The 21,016-nt window shown below is 38.9% G+C and overlaps 1 protein-coding gene and 1 pseudogene across 13 annotated transcripts in view; one reads left to right on the top strand and one right to left on the bottom strand.

Annotated features, from left to right (window-relative positions):
- The window catches only part of NCOR1 (nuclear receptor corepressor 1), a 161,019-nt gene that overhangs the window by 40,738 nt on the left and 99,265 nt on the right, over positions 1–21,016 (top strand). For all 13 annotated transcript variants that reach the window (XM_040453104.1, XM_040453095.1, XM_040453101.1 and 10 more), the window contains exons 4-6: positions 2,877–3,066; positions 8,438–8,620; positions 18,481–18,594. In XM_040453104.1, coding sequence (XP_040309038.1) covers positions 2,877–3,066; positions 8,438–8,620; positions 18,481–18,594 — 487 coding nt within the window. The remainder of the gene's footprint in view (positions 1–2,876; positions 3,067–8,437; positions 8,621–18,480; positions 18,595–21,016) is intronic.
- LOC121015847 (nucleophosmin-like) lies at positions 11,464–12,298 on the bottom strand (annotated as a pseudogene).

Genomic DNA, 21,016 nt, shown 5'->3' with positions numbered 1-21,016 from the left:
CCTTCTCCTTCTCCTTCTCCTTCTCCTTCTCCTTCTCCTTCTCCTTCTCCTTCCCCTTCTCCTTCTCCTTCTCCTTCTCCTTCTCCAAGTTCTCTTTTTATTGTTCAGTTGTGGGAAGGCCATTAATGTTCTGGATATTAAAAGCTTATCAAATACATGGTTTGCAGGTAATTTCTCCCATTCTGTGGGTTTTCTTTTCAGTCTCTTGATAGTTTTGATGAAGCCTGGTTTACCAGGTTTTTTTTTTTTTTTTTTTTTCTTCTTTCTTTTGTTGCCTGGGCTTTTGGTGTGATATCCAAGAATTCATTGCAAAATCCAACATCGGGAAGACTTCTCCCTATATTTTTTTCCTAGGAGTTTTAGAGTTTTAGGTCTTATCTTTTAAATCTGTAATCTGTTTTGAGTTGATTTTTGTAGGTGGTCTATGACAAGGGTCCAGCCTCTTTCCTTTGCATGTGGGGATCCAGATTCCCCTGCACCATTTGTTGAAGAGATTGTTTCTTCCTCTTTGGATGGTCTTGGCACACTTGTTAAAAGTCACCGACAACTGATGTGAGTTAATTTCTGGGCTTTCAGTTCTCTTCCCTTGGTCTGTATGTCTACCCTTAGGGCAGTGTCACTCTTGATTACTCTTGATTACTGTAGGCTCATAGTAAGTTTTGAAATTGTGAAGCCTGAGTTCTTCTAACTTTGTATTTCTCTTCCAAAATTGCTTTGGCTCTTTGGGGGGGTCCCTTGAGATTCCATATGAATTTTATGGTGGGTTTTTCTGTTTCTCCAAAACACGCCACTGGCATTTGGATAGAAATTACATTGAATCCATAGATAGCTTTGTGTAGTATTGTCGTCTTAACCATATTAAGTCTTTTGGTACATGAGCATGGGCTGTCTTATCTGACTATTTAGATTTTCCTTAGTTTCTTCCGCAATGTTTTGTGGTTTTCAGTGTGTAAGTCTTGGGCCTCCTTGGTCAAATTTATCCCTAGCTTTTATTCTTTTGGATGCTACTATAAATGGAGTTATTTTCTTAATTTCATTTTCAGACTGTTCATTGCTGATAGATAGAAATACAACTGATTTTTGCGTGTTGAATTTGTATCCTGTAGCTTTGCATTATTCATTTATTAACTCTTATTAACTTTTCTTGGTAGATTCTGTAGGTTTTTCTACCTATGGGATCATGTCATCTGAACAGAAATACTTTTGTTTCTTCCTTTCAGATTTGGAGTCCTTTTATTTCTTTTTCTCGCCTAATGCTCTGATGAGAACCCCCAGGCCCATATTGAATACAACGGCAAAAGCAGCCATCCTCATTTTGTTCCTTAGTCTTTCTGCTCCAGTAGTTTTTGTGACGTCATTGCGAATTTTACGAAAGGAATAGGATTTATGTCGTGAGTGAGCATTCAGATTTTTGGAATGTGATAATTTTATAGACCTCAGGGTTTATTTCATCATCTCTTCTAAAAAGGAAAGCCAGTGGTGATCCTTTTCATCGAGAAATACTTTGTGAGATGTTCGTTTAAAGCTTGGCCCACAAAGTAAAGTGTTGCTTCTGTAAATACTTTTATAGGAAAGGGAAAGTGAAATTAATGAACACCCACACGTAGTACTCTGTACAGTACCCCACTGAAAGGAATCAAAGGCAGATTCCTGACTTTCAAGACCCTTACGTACTTGCAGAAACTAGACAGAATACGTATTTTGGAATTTCAAAGCAATGTTCCATTTCCACTCAAGACACTTGTCTTAATAATACCTCACAACTCAAGTCATTTGTGTTTCCATGTACAACTGCTGGGAGATTTGTTTCCTGCTTGTTTTATTATCGGTTCATAATGGTAGTCGCTTTTCCGGTTTAGATCATACTAAATTCAGTTATTATGCCATAGGTTTAAAAATTGTATTTTAGGGTATTCTTCAGCAACTTAAAATTTTCTGCAAATGGAAATCTTTTGTTATGTCTTTCACTTCTTTACCACTACCATTCTCACCTCCCCTGAAGAAACTTTTCTATTAGAATTAGAAGCTTAGGGGCGTCTGGGTGACTCAGTTGGTTAAGCGTCCAACTTCAGCTCAGGGCATGATCTCACGATTCGTGAGTTCGAGCTCCGCGTGGGGCCCCGTGCTGACAGCTCATTGCTTGGAACCTGCTTTGGATTCTGTGTCTCCCTCTGTCCGCTCCTTCCTTGCTCATGCTCTTTCTCTCAAAAGTAAATAAAGAGTAAAAATAACTTAATGAAAAAAAAGAATTGGAAGTTTAATAGCACTTTATATCTCTTCTTCTGGGGTGCAGGAAGGGGGGGCAGGGATTCACTTTAAAAGTACGCATAATTTTCACATTTATTTAAAATTTTTTTTTTCAACGTTTTTATTTATTTTTGGGACAGAGAGAGACAGAGCATGAACGGGGGAGGGGCAGAGAGAGAGGGAGACACAGAATCGGAAACAGGCTCCAGGCTCTGAGCCATCAGCCCAGAGCCCGACGCGGGGCTCGAACTCCCGGACCGCGAGATCATGACCTGGCTGAAGTCAGACGCTTAACCGACTGCGCCACCCAGGCGCCCCTTAATTTTTTTTCTTTAACGTTTATTTATCTTTGGGACAGAGAGAGACAGAGCATGAACGGGCGAGGGGCAGAGAGAGAGGGAGACACAGAATCGGAAACAGGCTCCAGGCTCCGAGCCATCAGCCCAGAGCCTGACGCGGGGCTCGAACTCACGGACCGCGAGATCGCGACCTGGCTGAAGTCGGACGCTCAACCGACTGCGCCACCCAGGCGCCCCTCACATTTATTTTAAAGTCCAGCCAGGGGTGTTAGCAGGAAGTTGTACGTCATTTAAGAAATTGCAAGTGTTTCTTCTCTTTTCATGTAACAGGCCTCAAGAAAGGCGAACCGGATATGAACAGTTCCACCCAGGGCCATCCGCAGTGGATCATGATTCACTGGAATCCAAGCGGCCACGTCTGGAACAGGTTTCTGATTCCCATTTGCAGCGTGTCAGCGCTGCGCTCTTACCTCTAGTGCACACGCTGCCAGAAGGGCTGAGGTCTGCAGACGCCAAGAAGGTAAACATTTGTTCTCTTACCCTGCGGGGTTGTCGGTCTGTGATGCTTACTTAGCCATATTCGGGCACCGTGCCTAAAAGAAAGTCCGACTGTGCCCGTCTCTAAAGGTTAGTGCTATGGGAAAGGAAGAATTTTGTTAAACAAAACTGAAAACCACAGACCGAGGGCTCCGGCCTTTTAGAGTCAGTACTTTTGCCTTTTTGGTAAATGAAAACAATCTGGGGACGGCCGTAAGGAAAAATTGCTACTGAATGACTCTCCAGCATTTTTGTACTGGCTTGCTGGGCTATAGAATGTGGTCAGTGGTTCTTAAGACAACCACAGTTTTGTTAAATTTAAATTAAATTTAAGAGAATCCCCTTAAATTCAGTTGCAGTTCATTGACTTGCTATATAAGAGAAAAGACATTTTAGGTGAGGTTTGTCTGTGCTTATAGTTTTATAAAGAAAAATAAATTGTTCTTATAATTTATGTAAAAAGTAGTTTCTTTAGAAAACTTGCCAATACAGAGGAAAATTACATATACTTCTATATGTTGGAGAGAAATACGTACTTTTAATATATAGCTATATTTTGTGACATTTTTCAACAAAGTATACTGTGAATTTATGAGAAGGTTCTATTAAGATCAAATCTCTTTTCCTCTTGTGTTATTGTTTCTTGCCTTTTGTGAAATACATGTGCGTGCATTATGCCCTTTTTTTGTTGTTGAGTTTATTTTTTTTTTTTAATTTTTTTTTTTTTCAACATTTATTTATTTTTGGGACAGAGAGAGACAGAGCATGAACGGGGGAGGGGCAGAGAGAGAGGGAGACACAGAATCGGAAACAGGCTCCAGGCTCTGAGCCATCAGCCCAGAGCCCGACGCGGGGCTCGAACTCACGGACCGTGAGATCGTGACCTGGCTGAAGTCGGACGCTTAACCGACTGTGCCACCCAGGCGCCCCGAGTTTATTTTTTTTAACTGTGTATTTTGCTTACCATTAAATCTGCAGATTGGGAAGTACCTGGCACTTAGTAGGTACTGAATAAATACTTGTTTTAGGAAGAATAAACTAATTTTTTGATACTCTTTTAACAGCATAGTGTTAATCTTTTTGCTATCCCTGTCCCCCTTCCCATTTTGTTGGCAAATATCTCTTCCCTAATGTTTATTTACCTTTGTGGCTAATGGCCCTTTCCACCCTGATATCAGATAAATAAGTACCCACACTTTTTCTTTGAGTTTTTATGCAGGGAAAAGTGATTTAAGAGATAGTGAACGTGTATGCAATTTGTTTTCAAATAGTTCTGCTAAAGGGAAAAAAAAAAAGGTAGGTGTGTGGATGTGTTTATAGAGAAAGCAAACATAGTAAAATGTTAGCTAGTGAGCATGAAGGATAAATGCATATCCATTGTATTGTTCTTTCAACTTTTATGTACATTTGAAAATTTACAAAATGATAGGATAGGTGGGGAAAGCTCTAGAAATAAGCTCAACTTCTGGGATTTTTGAAGCCTACCTCCTTGTGTGAAATACATGTGTTATAGTCTGTGGGTTCATTAGAAATGTTTTGCAGCATGAACAACAAAAGGAAAAATACAAAGAATAAAAGTCTTCTTTTAAGAAGAATTTATTCAAGGATGAATAAATGACTACAAATGTTATTTATAGCTGTAGAATTTTTTAGCAGAAAGGGATCTTCAAGTCTCATTCATTAAAATGTGACATGTTGGATCACTGTACAACCTATTTCCATTTTATAGTAGAGAAAACAGATGTTAGGCAAAATTAAGCAACCTAGGTGGTGCCTCCTGAGTTGGAGTGAAAACCCGTGACCCCTGACCCCTGACCCCTGGTCCTGCTTTTTCCCCCCTAAGCTGTAAACCATGACTTTTTTTTTTTTTTTTTTAGAAGTAGGGATTTTGAAAGAATTAGTTTGGGTTTTTTTTTTAATGTTGCTAAGCTCAGGTGTATCTTTTATAGAAGAATTAGACAAGCTTGAAGGAGAAAGTTACTTTACAGCCTCATCAGTTAGAAATTGTTGTTAACTTTGTGATAGTTGGGTGGGTAATTTAATATGCTGACTTTGTACATTGTTTATAACTTTATTTTCGCTTAAGTGCTTCATGAGCTTCTTTTCGGGTCAGTAAGTTTGCAACTGTATTTTTAGTGGTTACTTAGTATTTCATATATGGATATAAAGTAATGTGTCACACATGTAGGTTATCTGTTGGTTCATTAGAGCAATGACATGGTCTTCAGGCTGATTCTTTTGGTGTTCATTCTTATTTATTTCCTTAAGGTAAATTCCTGTTAGTATAATCAATTTCTGATCAGAGTTGGCATGTTTTTCAGCCTTTTGTATTTCCAGATTGTCCCGCCAGAGAGTAGGACTGATTCTTATTCTTGACAGCAGAATGTAGGGTGCCCAATTATTGTGCTAATGCCACAGATTTGCTGCTATTTAAAAGACCATTGTTAATCGGATAAAATTTTAACTTGTATTTATTTGCTTCTTACTAAAACTTACATTTTTCATTTGTTTATTGGTTATTCATTTTTCCTATTTTTGTAAATTGTTTTTCCTATCTGTTCATTTTTCTGTTGGTCAGTGTTTGATTTTATACTGAGTTGTAGAGTTGACATTTTGGAAATGCATTTTCTCATTTGCTTTTAAATTTGTTACTGCTATCTTGATAATCAACAGAAGACTGTTTATTTTAATCCATCAGTCTTTGTTTCTTCTTCTTCTTTTTTTTTTTTATTAATATCTTTTGCTGTTGGCTTTTCTGAGCCCAAGATTGCGTGAATACCTTGTTTTGTTCGCTTGAGGCTCATTGTGATTTGCTAATAAAGCTCGTGTAAATGTTTGCTGTCATTTGGCTTTTATTGTGATATAAGATAAAAGGTAGGAATCTAACTTTCTTTCCTCAAAATTGCTATCATTATGTTCCAACACAAGATTAGAAACTCCATGAAGGCGAGTATCATGTCTGTTTCATTCACCCCTCTGCCTAGTGCCTGCACATAGTAGGAACTTAAGGAATTGTTTTGTTGTTAAGTGTTTAACTAGAAGGCAAGTCTGTGGAAAATATTGCTTTGTACTAGTAGTTCTTAGCGCGTGCATCAGATCACCTGAGGAGCGTTTGCAAAATCTGCAGTTGAAATACCTGTTTTGCTATTTTACATGTTCCATAACACACATGAACTCATTTGCATATGGCAGGAGAATGTGTTATATAACGAGGTCTTGGTGGTTCATAAATGAATTTTCTCTGCACGTTAATGTTTCAAAAGCTCTCAGGATCAAGCTGTCCCATAATTAAAAGAAGTAGCCTTCGTGATGTCTGAAGACCTTGAGAAGATTCGAAAATTATTTCATTCAAGAACTGCTCTGCTTTTCACTGTTAAGCTAACTAGTGGAGATTCAAGTGTCGAAAAGAAAATGTGAAGATACTATCTCCTATGTTTTTTTCTGTATTTTTTTGTTTTTAAAGGTTGATAAAGATGGTTTTACCCTCAATTGTATTTTTATTTTTTATTTATTTTTTTTAGTGTTTATTTATTTATTTTGAGAGAGAGAGAGAGAGAGAGACAGACAGTGAGCAGGGGAGGGACAGAAAGAGAGGGAGAGAGAATCCCAGGCAGGCTCCATGCTAACAGCGTAGAGCCTGATGAGGGGCTCGAACTCATAAACAATGAGATCATGACCTGAGCCAAAATCAAGAGTCGGATGCTTAACCGATGGAGCCACCCAGACGCCCCTCTATTTTTTTTTTTTTTTTTATTTTGATGAAACATACTGTTTTCTGTTAGAAGCAAAAGACTTCAGGGATTTACATCTTAACAGCAGAAGCATGAACTACAGAGTTTGAATCGAGCAAAGATCGTAGGCTGATGGCAAATGATATTGGGGCTTCAATATATTATTACCTCTGTTAGAATTGTTAGTGTTTTTGTTAATGCTCTGCATACAAAGTTGTACAGGTTTTAATAGCCACAATCCTATTTTCCCCAGAAGTTTTTTTTTTTTTTAAGTTTATTTATTTTGAGAGAGAGCGAGCGATAGCAGGGGAGGGGCAAATAGAGTGGAGGACAGAGGATCTGAAACAGGTTGTTTGCTGGCAGCACCAAGCCTGATGCGGGACTCGAACTCACAACCATGATGAGATCATGAGCTAACTTGAAGTTGGACACTTAACCAACTGAGTATATTTAGCATATACTATTACAGAATATGAGATTTTTCAGAAATACACATATTTTAGCCAAAATCTCTGTTCCAAGTTGTTTTGGAGCAACTATCCAAGTATAGTTGTGTGCATTCTTTGATAGAACTACTGATTTCTCACAGTTACTTAGTCATTATATTTAATACTCTTAGGGCTGTATTGTCCTATGAACTATGCTCATTCTAGGGTTCTTAAAGCCTGCAGAAAACTAGTGACTTAATCCAAAATTTATCTTTGGGGCGCTTGGGTGGCTCAGTTGGTTAAGCCAACACTTCATCTCAGCTCAGATCTTGATCTCAGGGTAGTGAGTTCAAGCCCCTCGTTGGGCTCCATGCTGGGCACAGAGTCTACTTAAAAAACAAAAATTCATTTGCTTTACAGTATTGCTTATATCTTCACCTTAGACTGGAGATTAATAGCCTGTGTGTGTGTGTGTGTGTGTGTGTGTGTGTGTGTGTGTGTTGACAAGGTGGTTGGTTTTGGGTGGAGGGCTTTTATTCTGATTGGAGGTGGAATGGAATGACGTATTTGGCTTAATCGAGGTTATGTGCGCTGTAGCATGGGCAGATTTACCTGCCCTTTATAAAGGCAGGCCTAGGTGATAGCAACAAGAAAAGTGCTAGGTCATTTCTCTGACTTCTATACCTGATTATTCACCCTTGGAAAGTCTGAGAAGTTTTTGTTAGGAACTCTTGGCCGTATCATAGCTGTTAAGCTGGGTGGACACAGAGCTTTTGCATGGAGTTTATGACTTTTCCAGCCTACAAGTTCAGACCTTTTGAAGAACCATCATAAGAAAATGGTTAAGAAACGGTATCTTCCTTTTTCATGATTGCATTACTGTTTCCCCAGATATTCTCTACAGTCTCAGTATTGTGACATTCAAGGCTATTCAGCCTTTTAGCCACCTCATTCTAAATAGCTTTTAGGATATTCAGAATAGTGAATTATACGTGTAGACCGTGATGTATAAACGTCAGTGGAGTGGAGTGTGTGTGTGTGCATGTATGAAAATTGCTCCTGTAGGACACCCGCTAGAGAAATAGCGTTTATGATTCTGCTGTGTCTTAAAATACACTTGTTCAGCTAAGAGAATCTTGATGTTAATATTGGCTGTTAGTGAGGAATAAATTGTTCTTGACTTTCTTCTCTAAAGGATCCAGCATTTGGAGGCAAACATGAAGCTCCGTCCTCTCCAATCTCTGGGCAACCTTGTGGAGATGATCAGAATGCTTCACCTTCAAAACTTTCAAAGGAAGAGTTAATACAGAGTATGGATCGTGTAGACAGAGAAATTGCAAAAGTAGAACAGCAGATCCTCAAACTGAAGAAGAAACAAGTAAGTGTTTGATTTTACTGATATTTTATCGATATTCTAAGAACATATGTTTGTCTTTCTAAAGAAGATAATGCTGACTTTTCCATAGTTTTCAACTTTATATGAGTGGAATCAAGCCTGTATACTCTTTGACTTGCCTTTTTTTTTCTTTTTCTTTTTCTTTTTCTTTTTCTTTTTCTTTTTCTTTTTTTTTTTTGCTTTTACGTTTCCTGAGTTGCATCCATTCCTGTTCCCTGCTGTATTGTCTGACCGTGTGATTCCAGATAGCAAAACTTGTTTGTCCATTCTATTTTGGATCTTATCGGATGGGTTGTTCCTAGATTGTTGCTACTTCAGTGCCGTGGTGCTGTGTTTTTGGTTCACGTGTGAATAGATTTTCGTGGGCACATGCCCAGGAATGGCATTGCTTGACTCGAGAGTATGCGCTTCTCTGAGTGTGTATTAGATGATACTGAACGTGCGAAAATGGCAGTGCCGTTGGCAACATGTACAGGTTCCAGTTTGTGCAAATGCTTGTCTTCACCTGATGAGTTTTTTGCAGTTGGATGTGAAATAGTTCTCCCTGAGGTTTTAATTTGAATGTCCTTGTTTAGGTATGAGAGCTGATTTTCATTTGTTCATGGGTTATTGGTGTTCCTTATGCGGATTGTTATTTTGTCATTTTTTTTTCTTTTTTTATTTAAAAAAAAATTTTTTTTTTAATGCTTATTTACTTTTGAGACAGAGAGAGACAGAGCGTGAGTGGGGGAGGGGCAGAGAGAGAGGGAGACAGAATCCGACACAGGCTCCAGGCTCTGAGCTGTCAGCACAGAGCCTGACGTGGGCCTCGAACTCACGGACCGTGAGATCATGACCTGAGCCGAAGTCGGACGCTTAACCGACTGAGCCACCCAGGCGCCCCTTTCTCATTTTCTTAATTGTAGTATTTCCTAAAGTGTCTTGTCAGTTAATGCCTATGGCAGCTATGTCCTCATTTGTGGGTTGTCCTTTTGCTTTTTGGGGAAGGGAGGATGGAGGTTTTTGTATGTTTGTTTGTTTTTTGTTTTCTTTTTTTATACTGAAATTAAAAAAATTCACATAGCAGAATATTCATCCTTTGAAAGTATACAGTCTGTTGGCTTTTAATGTATTCATAAAGTTGTGCAGCTATCACCACTGTATAATTCCAGAGCATTCTTATCACTTCAAGAAGAAACCACATATCTGTTAGCAGTTACCCTCTATTTCCCCCTCTCGCTGACCCCTGGCAACCACTAATCTGTTGTCTGTATGGATTTTTATCTGGACATTTCAGGTAAATAGAATCCTATAACATGTGTGACATTTTTTGTCTTGCTGCTTTCATTTAGCATGTTTTCAAGATTCATCCATGTTCTGTCATGTATCAATACTTCATTCCTTTTTATGGCTGACTAAAAACTCCATTTCGTGGAGATACAATGTATTGTTGATTCATTCATCAGGTGGTGGACATTTGGGTTGTGTTCACATTTTGGCTGTTTTTGGCTATTATGAGTGCTGCTGCTATGACATTCATGTACACGTTTTTGTGTCGACATATATTTTTCTGTTCTCTTGGATATATACCCAGGAGGGAAATTGCTGGGTCCTTTGGTAAATCTGTGTTTAAATTTTTGAGGAACTGTGAGAATGTTTTCCGAAGTGGCTGCACCATTTTACATCCCCCCAGCAGTCTTTGAGGGATGGTTACACTTGCTCTACTTCCTTGGTAACACTTTTTTTTTTTTTAAACATTTATTCATTTTTGAGAGTGAGAGAGACAGAGCATGAGGGAGGGACGGAGGGGCAGAGAGAGAGGGAGACTCAGAATCCGAAGCAGGCTCCAGGCCCTGAGCTGTCAGCACAGAGCCCGACGCGGGGCTTGAACTCACAGACCGCAAAATCATGACCTGAGCTGAAGTCGGATCCCCAACCGACGGAGCCACCCAGGCACCCCTACACTTTTATTTATTTATTTATTTATTTATTTATTTATTTATTTATTCATTCATTCATTCATTCATTCATTTATTATTTTAACGTTTATTTCTGAGACAGAGAGAGACAGAGCATGAATGGGGGAGGGGCAGAGAGAGAGGGAGACCCAGAATCGGAAACAGGTAACAGGCTCTGAGCTGTCTGCACAGAGCCTGACGCGGGGCCCGAAACCACGGACCGTGAGATCATGACCTGAGCCGAAGTTGGACGCTCAACTGACTGAGTCACCCAGGCGCGCCTACGCTTTTTTTTTTTTTTTTAAATAGCCATCCTAGTAAATGTGAAGTGGTATCTCCTTATGGTTGTGATTTTAATTTCCTTAATGATTAATGGCAAATGCCCTTTCATGTGCTTGTTGGCCTTTTTGTGTATTTTCTTTAGAGAAACATCCAGATTCTTTCCCCATTTTTCAGTTGGGTTGCCTTTTTATGGTTGAGTTATAACAGTTCCTTACTCTGGATACGCAGATACGTGATTTGCAGATTATTTTCTCTCATTCTGTGAATTGTCTTTTCACTTTGCTGTTAGTGTCCTTTGGTGTAAAAAAGGTATCCCCCCCCCCCCCCTTACTTGACTCATTTAAGTATTTATTGAGCAGCTAGGGAGATACGAAAGGTGATTAAAACATGGTCAAAGAGCGGAGTCAAATGCACAAGTCCCAGAAAGCAAAGTATAAGGTTCATTGGATCACAGCAGTCAGATGAAAGTGCTTTGGGAAATCAGGAGGGAGATTGCTTCCAGCCTGGAAGGGGGGTGTGGGTGGGTGGCAAACTGGGAACGGGGATTGAAATTAAAATAGAAAACTTTCGTCTAGATTGTTGATTCTCAGTGGAGACTATATTTGTCTCTCTTTTTCCTCTCCCCATCTTTGGGCTTAATTTACCAAGACCATTCAGCAAGCTTTTTCTAGACTTGCTTGCATTTTTGCTTTAATGTCTTCTACAGAAATAGATCCTTTTGCTGTTTTAAGACTTTTTTCCTCCTCCTTTTTTTTTTTTTTTTTTTTTTTTTAAAGGATTCATGACCTTTTGATCTTGGTGTTAATGATTTTGAGTCTTTTCCATCCCGGTTTGATAGTTTGGGGCCTTTTAGGCTGGAGTATTGAGTATAGATTTCTTCACTGGAGCTTTTTCCTCAGCCTCCTCATCCTCATCAGCCAGTTTCACTTTTTCTTCTGTGGAAACTTGGCTGTGACGTACAGGGGCAGATCGCTTTCCAGATATGCTTAGGAGTTTCACACTTTCATCCTCCACAGCTCCGAGGTGCTGTCCACATGTGCAGGCCCTGAACTACATTTAGATCACAGGTGGTGGTATTTCAAAGCCCCCAAGGGAAAAACCATTGGCTGTACAGATGTTTCCAAGTTGCAGTGTTACTTCAATTGAACTGCCTTCATAATTCATTGCCGCTGCTTCAACAATGTGCAATTAATCTTTTGCATCGGCCCCCAAACTGACCATTCTTAAAGGTAGTTGGTGCTCATTCTCATCATAATCCATTTTAAAGTGATAATCTTTGGCCTTTGTTGGCCTCACAACTGAAAAGATATTTCTGGGGCCTCACGGGGTTCATGTCTCTGTCCACTGAATCTTCTGTGGGGTGGGAATCTTGTGTGGGAGAGGGGGCAGCCAGAGGTAAATGACTCCTGTTCCAGAGAACAGCCATGTAGGACTGAATCACACCAGGCCAAAAGTTTTTATTTTTTAATTTTTATTTATTTATTTATTTTTAAAAATATTTTATTTATTTATTTATTTATTTATTTATTTATTTATTTATTTTTTCCAACGTTTATTTATTTTTGGGACAGAGAGAGACAGAGCATGAACGGGCGAGGGGCAGAGAGAGAGGGAGACACAGAATCTGAAACAGGCTCCAGGCTTCGAGCTGTCAGCACAGAGCCCGATGCGGGGCTTGAACTCACAAACTGCGAGATCATGACCTGAGCCGAAGTCGGACGCTCAACCGGCTGAGCCACCCAGGTGCCCCCAAAAGTTTTTAATTGTGAGGAAGCCCGGTTTATTTTTTCTTTCATTACTTGAGCTTTTGTTGTCCTGTCCAGGAAACTGATGCATAATCTAAGGTCCCACGAGGATTTATTCCTATACTTTCTTCTGTAAATTTTATTGTTTTAACTCTGATATTTAGGTCTTTGAGCCTAATTGTGTTTTTGGTGAACAGAATTTGTTTATATATGAGACTACCCTGGGATCATTAAAATAGTTGACTAGTTGTCTTTTAGAAATCTTCATAGTTTTGCTTTTTACATTATTCTTAATGCACCAAAAATTGACTTTTTTATGTCTGTCTCAAGGTAGGGGGTCACATCTATTCTGTTATCTATGGATAATTGCAAAGTTTGTCCTTTCCCAACTGCCCTGCCATTTTACCTCTATTATAATTCAAGTTTACATCTATATATGTGTTGATTTCTGGGTTTTGAAAATTCTTATTTATTGCCCTCTTCGTGGTATTCATGCAGAAATACAATATATATTCTCCTAACTACTAGAGCTTTATAATAACTCTTTTTTTCCAGTGAGGTAAGCCCTACTTCTAACGGCATGTTTTAGCTATTTTAAATTTTTTACAATCTCAGGTAACTTTTAGAATCACACTTTTTGGTTCTCCAAAACATCTTTTTGGAATTTTCATTGGAATCATATGGAATACAGAGATCAATTTGGGAAGGATGAAATCTTTATGACATTGAGTCTTCCAATCCATGAACATGGTGTATCCATTTATTTAGGATGTCTTTCATGTTTTGTTACTTTCTGTCCATAAACAATCTATATGCCTTGCATTTAATTAAACTCTAGGCACTTTATATTTTTGATGCTCTTATTAATAATATATTTTTAAATTACATTTTTTGTTGCCTTTGACATTTTTATATAGACCAGAAGTCTTCCTAAATTATCCTTTTATTGCTGATTTCTTATTTGTAGATTCTTCATATCAGTAGTTAACAACAGCAGTAGCAACACAGTTTTGTTTCTCCTTTCCAGTCCTTAAACCTTTTTCTTAATAAAAAAAAATTTTTTTAAGTTTATTTTTGAGAGAGAGAGCAAGAGAGAGCCTGTGTGTGTGCGTGTGTGTGCGCGCGCGCACACGCGCAAGCAGAGGAGGGGCAGAGAGAGAGGGAGACAGAGGATCCAAAGTGGGCTGTGCGCTGACAGTAGAGAGCCTGATGGCGGGGCTTGAGCTCGCAATCTGTGCCATCATGACCTGAACTGAAGTTGGATGCTTAACCAACTGAGCCACCCAGGTGCCCCTTTTCCTTACTTTTCTATTGCTTTATTGCTCTGGTTAGGACTACAATACAGAGTCGAAAGTGGTTATTCTTGTTCTTTTCTACTTTTAGAAGAATACCTTTACTTTTTGCCACTGATTTTGATGTCAGTTTTTTTAGACATCTTTCATCAGGTTGGGAAATAACCGTTGGATTCTAGTGTGCTAAGAGTTAAAGAAAAATAATTTTTTTTAATGTTTGTTTTTGAGAGAGAGAGCACGAGCAGGGGAGGGGCAGAGAGAGAGGGAGACACAGAACCTGAAGCAGGCTCCAGGCTCTGAGTTGTCAGCACAGAGCCCGACGTGGGGCTCGAACTCATGAACTGTGAGATTATGACCTGAGCTGAAGTCGGACGCTTAACAGACTGAGCCACCCAGGCACCCTAGTGTGCTAAGAGTTTTAAATGATGAGGGAATGTTGAATTTTATCAGATACTTTTTTTTCCTTTAAGTTTGTTTATTTTGAGACAGAGACAGCACGAGCAGGGGAGAGGCAGGAAGAGAGGGAGAGAGAGAATCCCAAAGCAGACTGCGCTGTCAGCACAGAGCCCGACACAGGGCCTGAATCCATGAACCATGAGATTGTGACCTGAGCTGAAGTTGGACACTTAACTGACTGAGCCACCTGGGCACCCCTAAAGTTTATTTATTCTTAGAGAGGCAGAGAGAATGCCAGTGGGGAGGGGCAGAGAGAGGGGAAGAATCTAAGTAGGCTCTGCACTGTCAGCACAGAGCCCGTGTGGGGCTTGAACTCATGAAACCGTGAGATCATGACCTGAGCTGAAAGCAAGAGCTGGACACTTCACCAGCTGAGCCATTCAGGTGCCCCCCGGTTCTCCGTTTTTATCCTGTGTAGTTTTAGTCTCTTATTTTAGGCTTATACAAGTTTATAGTTGTTATTTTCCTGGTCAGTGAAACCTTTTATTGTAAGGCAATGACATTCTATCTCTTGTAATGCTTTTTACCCTAAAATTTGTTCTGCCTGGTGTTGCCATAATTAGATCAGCATTCTTTTGGTTGATACTAGTTTGTCTTGTTTCTTCCCTTTACTTTCTGTGCTTTAAGGTATAGCTCTTCTATATGTATATAGCTGGGTTTTGTTTTCTATCTACTCTGACAACCTGTCTTTCCACAGGATAATTTACTTCTTTTAACCTGATTATGATGATTGGTAATATCTCAATTGTTTTTATTATATACTGTTGTCCTGTCTTTTTTATGGTTTCTTGTTTGTTTTTTTCTACTCCTTATCTTGGATTGATTATTTGTCTTACTACATTTTCTTCTACCCCTCTAGTTTGTATTTTAGACACTATTTTATATTGTTTATAATGGCTCCCCTCAAACTTACCAGCCTATTTAACTTGAAGCCTAAAATTAAATTAGTATCTTAATCATACTCGAGAAGCAAGGGGACATAGAACTTCTTGAGTCCTTTCTCTTTTCTCCCAACTTTTATGATACTTTTGCCATTTTTTTCTAGTTCTTCCTTGTTTTATTTCAAGCACCAAAGACATTATTTTATACAGTCAGTGTTCATTTAGGTTTACCCACTTGTCTGTCATCTTATTTGCTCATCATTCCTTCTTGCAAGACAGATCTTCCTTGTGGGGTTGTGTGTTTCTGCTTGAAGAACATCCTGCAGAATTTCCTTTAGTGAGGATCCATTAGTTGGCAGATTTAGTATTTAGTTGTGGGGACCTAAATGTCTTTTATTTATGCCATTTATTGAAAGGTGTTTTTATTTGGTATTTGGTTCTTTTGTACCAGCACACTGTCTTCTGGCTTCCACTGTTAAGACATTGGCCCTTGGTCTAATTTTTATTCTTTTGTGGATAGTGTGCATCTTTTCTCCGGCTGCCTTTAATATCTTTGTGTGCTGTTGTTTTTATTATGATTTATTAGGAGTGTGTTTTTGCTTGTGTTTTATTTATTTATTTATTTATGTTTTGGGGGGGCAGGCGAGAGAGTGGGCAAGAGAGAGAATCTTAAGCAGGCTCCACACCCAGTGTGGAGCTGTAACACAGGGCTAGATCTCATGACCAACTGTGAGATCATGACTTGAGCCGAAATCAAGAGCCAGATGCTTAACCTACTGTCCAGCTTAAGATTCACTGGGCTTCTTGAATGTGTTAGTTTTTTTTTTTTTTTTTTAATTTTTTTTTTCAACGTTTATTTATTTTTGGGACAGAGAGAGACAGAGCATGAACGGGGGAGGAGCAGAGAGAGAGGGAGACACAGAATCGGAAACAAGCTCCAGGCTCCGAGCCATCAGCCCAGAGCCTGATGCGGGGCTCGAACTCACGGACCGCGAGATCGTGACCTGGCTGAAGTCGGAGGCTTAACCGACTGTGCCACCCAGGCACCCCTTGAATGTGTTAGTTTTTAATCCGTTCTGGAAAATTCTGAGCCATGATCTTTTTTTTTTTTTTTTTTTTTTTTTTAAACAAAATCCTTTCCTATGGTTTCTTTGTTCTCTTCTCAAGTTCCTCTTGGATACAACATCTTATCACTCTTGTGTTCTATGTCTTTTTATTGTTTTTTCTTTCCCAGTTGGTTGCTTCTTTGGGCTTCACTGTGGGCAGTTTCTTCACTTCTGTTTTTCAGTTTGCATTTCTCTTTTCAGTTATATCTAATCTGTCAAATATATCTTTAGTTTCACTAATTGTTGTTGTTGTTGTTGTTGTTGTTGTTGTTGGAATTTCTTTTAGGCTAATTTTTAAATCTCATGTAAAAAAGATTACCTTGGTTTAAAACAATGTTAAATAAACAGTCTTCTTTATTGAGTCCTATTAAATTTATAATAATGTGTCTGACAGTTCTTTTAAGTCTTAGTGGGTCTGATTCTGCTGGGTTGGTCTTATCTGGTCTTTTCTTTAGTTTGTTCAGTTGTAAAATTGCAATAATACAGTTAACAACACCAGCTACCTTATGTGATGGTTGTATGAGTTGTGATCATGAATATATTGTTTAATTTAATGTGGCATATAGTAAATGCTCAATGATGTGTAACCCATTATCATAATTAAAAAAATATATCGCATGACCATTATGAGGTGTATAGGAACTACAAATTTTATTGAGAAATGTAGAGTAAGAAACATAACATAGATGCATAGAAACAGTGTTAATAATGTTAATTAATAATAATACCATTAACACATAAAATTGTATATGTTTTATACAATTCAACAAAAATTCAACTAAATATGTTAAATTTGCAAAATTATTATAAACCTCTTGTATGAAAGAACAAAGTAAGTGAGGAAAAGTTTATATTTTTTGTTTCGTTTGTTTTTAGTCTTCCTGTTACAGTGGTTTTGTCCCAGGGCTACTTCAGTACTCAGAACAAAATGGGATTTCTGGAAGTTGGTTTTTCCTTTCTCCACACCTACTTAACAGGGACCCTCAAAGAAGGCTTCTGAGCAAAGCTAAGAGAGAATGGTTGAGGAACATAACCCCATAAACATGATCTCACAACTCCAGATATCTGTCTTTTACTTATAAAGATAGCAGCTTGCAAAAGTACTTTGAATTCCAAGGTGGAAGTGGTCCTTGAAGCTTGTCTCTTGGAGGAATTTTATCCTTAGGTTGGGTGTGATCTGACCTAATTGACTAGGAGTCTTGATCTGTCTTTGTAGCACAGTTAAAATTTTCCTCTAGGTTTTAGTAGACATAACATCTTCACCCAATGTCTTTTCTGTCGTCTTAGCCAGTAAACTTATATTCACAAGACTAATCCTAGAGCATTTACTAGGTGTCAGGCCCTGGCTTAAGTGCTGAAAAATAAAAAGCAGTGAACCAAGCAAAGTCTCTGCTTGCTTCAGTAATAATTGTAGGTAATATTTATTGACTATTTATAGTTGTAATGTGCTTGATATATATTGAGTTATTTAATTTTCTCCAAAATCTACCTGATAGATAGGGTTAATGTTTCTACTTTACATATGAGTGGCTTATATATTTGTTCAGGATTGAAGAAGTTGAGACCTAGAAAGGACCCTAGGATCACAGTGCTTGTAAGAGTTGACCCGAAGACTCAAACTCAGGCAGAGTAATGCAGATAGCTTTCTGTTTTGTAACTGTACCCAAACTTGTAGTTTTGCCAGGGCCTTTCGGCTACAAAATATAAAGGCTGAGCATGGTCCTGTTCTGAGTTGAGGATTAATCTGTAAGTGCTGTGCGGCCCTACTCTTCCTGTCAGATGTTAGCGCACACTGTGGATCTGTAACACATAAAAGTGTTTTTTCCTGTGCTACAAAAGGTCATTGTGATGGAGGTATCTGGGGTAGCTTCATATGTTTAGTTTCTCTTGGGTTTTTTTGCTTTAAATTTATCAGAATTCAAATATACAAGGATTTCTCTAATGATTATGTTACTTAGTTCATAGTCAAAATAAGTGATTGGATTTGTTAGAACCCTTGGGTCCATTAGACCCTAGTAGATTAAGAGGTTACCCTATAGATTCAGCAAAACATTGCTCAGTAGCATGTGTTATCTCTGGCGATTAATTACTGGTAGGGGTGACGTACATCAGATGCCTGATTCTTTCTTTCTGGGTCTCTTAGCAACAGCTCGAAGAAGAAGCAGCTAAACCTCCTGAGCCTGAGAAGCCTGTGTCCCCTCCTCCCGTGGAGCAGAAACACCGCAGTATTGTCCAAATTATTTATGATGAGAATCGGGTAAGCTCCTGCCATTTCTTACGACACACAGGCCTTTAAAAGCACTTGACTGTGCCTTGTAAAATTCTCATTGTGTTCTGTGGTAATGTTAATTGTCTTAAAACCTGATTTCTGTCATAATTTTTAATGTTCTTAAACTTTGACTAAAGCTTGATGTTTTTTCCTTATAGACCAAAAAAAGTTGATTGCCCTGTCTTAAATTAATCTTTCACTTATATACTATATTGCATAAATGTTAATGAGAATATAATTTTATCAACTAAGTCTCTTTCCTATCATATAAAATTGGCAAGCAAGTTTGTAGCACGTAATGCAAAACAAGGCATTATTCTGTAGTTTTTCACTTTATAAGGGACATTTGATGCCAAATACTGATACCATCCTATTAGAGATGGGTCATTGGATATGGAAATAATGTGCATTATCAGCTTCAGAATTGATAGCTGGGCTGTAGTTTGAATCTTAATAAAGTGTGAGGCCAGTGGCTTTTAGGTAGACTTTGCTATTTTAAAACAATTTTTTCTTTCATATTCATAATTAAAAGTATTCATTGATTTAGGGAAGCCAGGCCTCAATTCTGTGAGTAACTTTGTAATGTCAAAGTTAGTTTTGGGCTGGAATCCAGCCCAGAAAGCTAGCAGTTAAATGGAAATTGATTTCACCGTAATATAAAGCAAACTTTCCAACAGAGCTGCTTAACACTGGGCTTCCAGAAGTTCCCAGTCTAAAAAAGAATATGGTTTAAGTACTGCTGCAGAGAATCAGCTTGTGAGCTGGAGATGATCGATCCATAAGGTAGAGGTTGAGATTGTTGTTTCAGTTGATTTACTTTGTAGTGAGTGGAGTCATCAGGATCAGTACATTTTACACAGGCAGCCTACAACTTTATAATAGCCTAGGTCCTAAAGGAAATTGGCCTTCAGAAGGGCAAAAGGGCAACTGTGAATTGTTCCATACACATTTATGAGAATAATCTTAGACTGAGATATACATGTATGTGTGTGTATTAGACAGGTACCTGAAAGTCATCAAATACATAAAACTTAGGATAATGGTAAGTGTCACAGGCAGGTAAAAACATGGCAATTTATATTATTTTCTTGGCTGAGTGCAAAATTAGTCCAATTTATTGAATGGACAGAGCAATCTCATTGAAGATCTATTTGAATATCTATTCAGAAAGGATGAACGGCAATAAACGAAGTGAGTGACGAGAGCGGCCTTGTCTTTTGCCGAAAGGGGCAGTGACTGGTCAGGCAGAGATGTGGCCCAAGGTTGACAGGTGCTCCCTTGTTTAAGGAAAGCTGAGAAGATGGAGTTTTACGTGGAATCCCCTGGTTTTTAAAAAATACTCTGCGGGGGGCGCCTGGGTGGCGCAGTCGGTTAAGCCTCCGACTTCAGCCAGGTCACGATCTCGCGGTCCGGGAGTTCGAGCCCCACGTCGGGCTCTGGGCTGATGGCTCAGAGCCTGGAGCCTGTTTCCGATTCTGTGTCTCCCTCTCTCTCTGCCCCTCCCCCGTTCATGCTCTGTCTCTCTCTGTCCCAAAAATAAATAAAAAAACGTTGAAAAAAAAAATTAAAAAAAAAAAAAAACTCTGCGGAAGAATAAAACACTTTTGTGGACTGATGGGCTTCATGGCCAGTTTATGACCTCAGAGATAAAGTAAATAGGGATTGGAGCTAACAATGGAAGAGAATCTTGGAAGATAAAATGTTGACTTCTTAGTGTGAGTCAGTTTTCAAAGAAGTTGAATTCAGTGATTTTTTTTTTTAATTAAAAAAAATTTTTTTAATGTTTATTTATTTTTGACACAGAGAGACAGAGCATGAGTGGGGGAGGGGCAGAGAGAGAGAGGGAGACACAATCCGAAGCAGGCGCCGGGCTCTGAGCGGCACGGAGCCCGACGCGGGGCTCGAACTCCCAGACCACGAGATCATGACCTGAGCCGAAGTTGGACGCTCGACCAACTGAGCCACCCAGGCGCCCCCAGTGATATTTTTTAATTGATTGAATTTCTTAATTAGCCTTGTCATTATTAGTGAATTCTCTGGTTGCCTGACTAGGATGTGAGGACCGAATACTATTGAGCAAGATCTGATGGAGAGTTTACCTTGTGTTCAATTTATACATATATACATATATGCTTTCATTACTTTGTGCAGTAAGTGTTTCTTGGTGCCCAGCGACAAAGCTGAAAACTTTCAGACCTCTTCTTTCCCCTGTAGCACGTGTGTATTCAGATTCGTTGTGCATTGTCTGAAGAATAGAAGAACGACCAGACTTGAGATCTTGGTATTAGACTCGTGGCGAAGGTTCTTTTTCACTCATAGTAACTGTGGAAATCCTCTTTTTGCAAATCTCTTCTTTCTGATTGGCCTGCTACTAGTCTGCAGCCGTGGTGGATTTGGAACAGAGGTTCCT

The sequence above is a fragment of the Herpailurus yagouaroundi genome, unplaced genomic scaffold (genome assembly GCF_014898765.1).
Source record: "Herpailurus yagouaroundi ecotype Mexico unplaced genomic scaffold, PumYag 208, whole genome shotgun sequence".
NCBI lineage: Eukaryota > Metazoa > Chordata > Mammalia > Carnivora > Felidae > Herpailurus > Herpailurus yagouaroundi.
The sequence above is the reverse complement of the archived record's forward strand: the minus strand, read 5'-3'. Positions and strand labels throughout refer to the sequence as shown.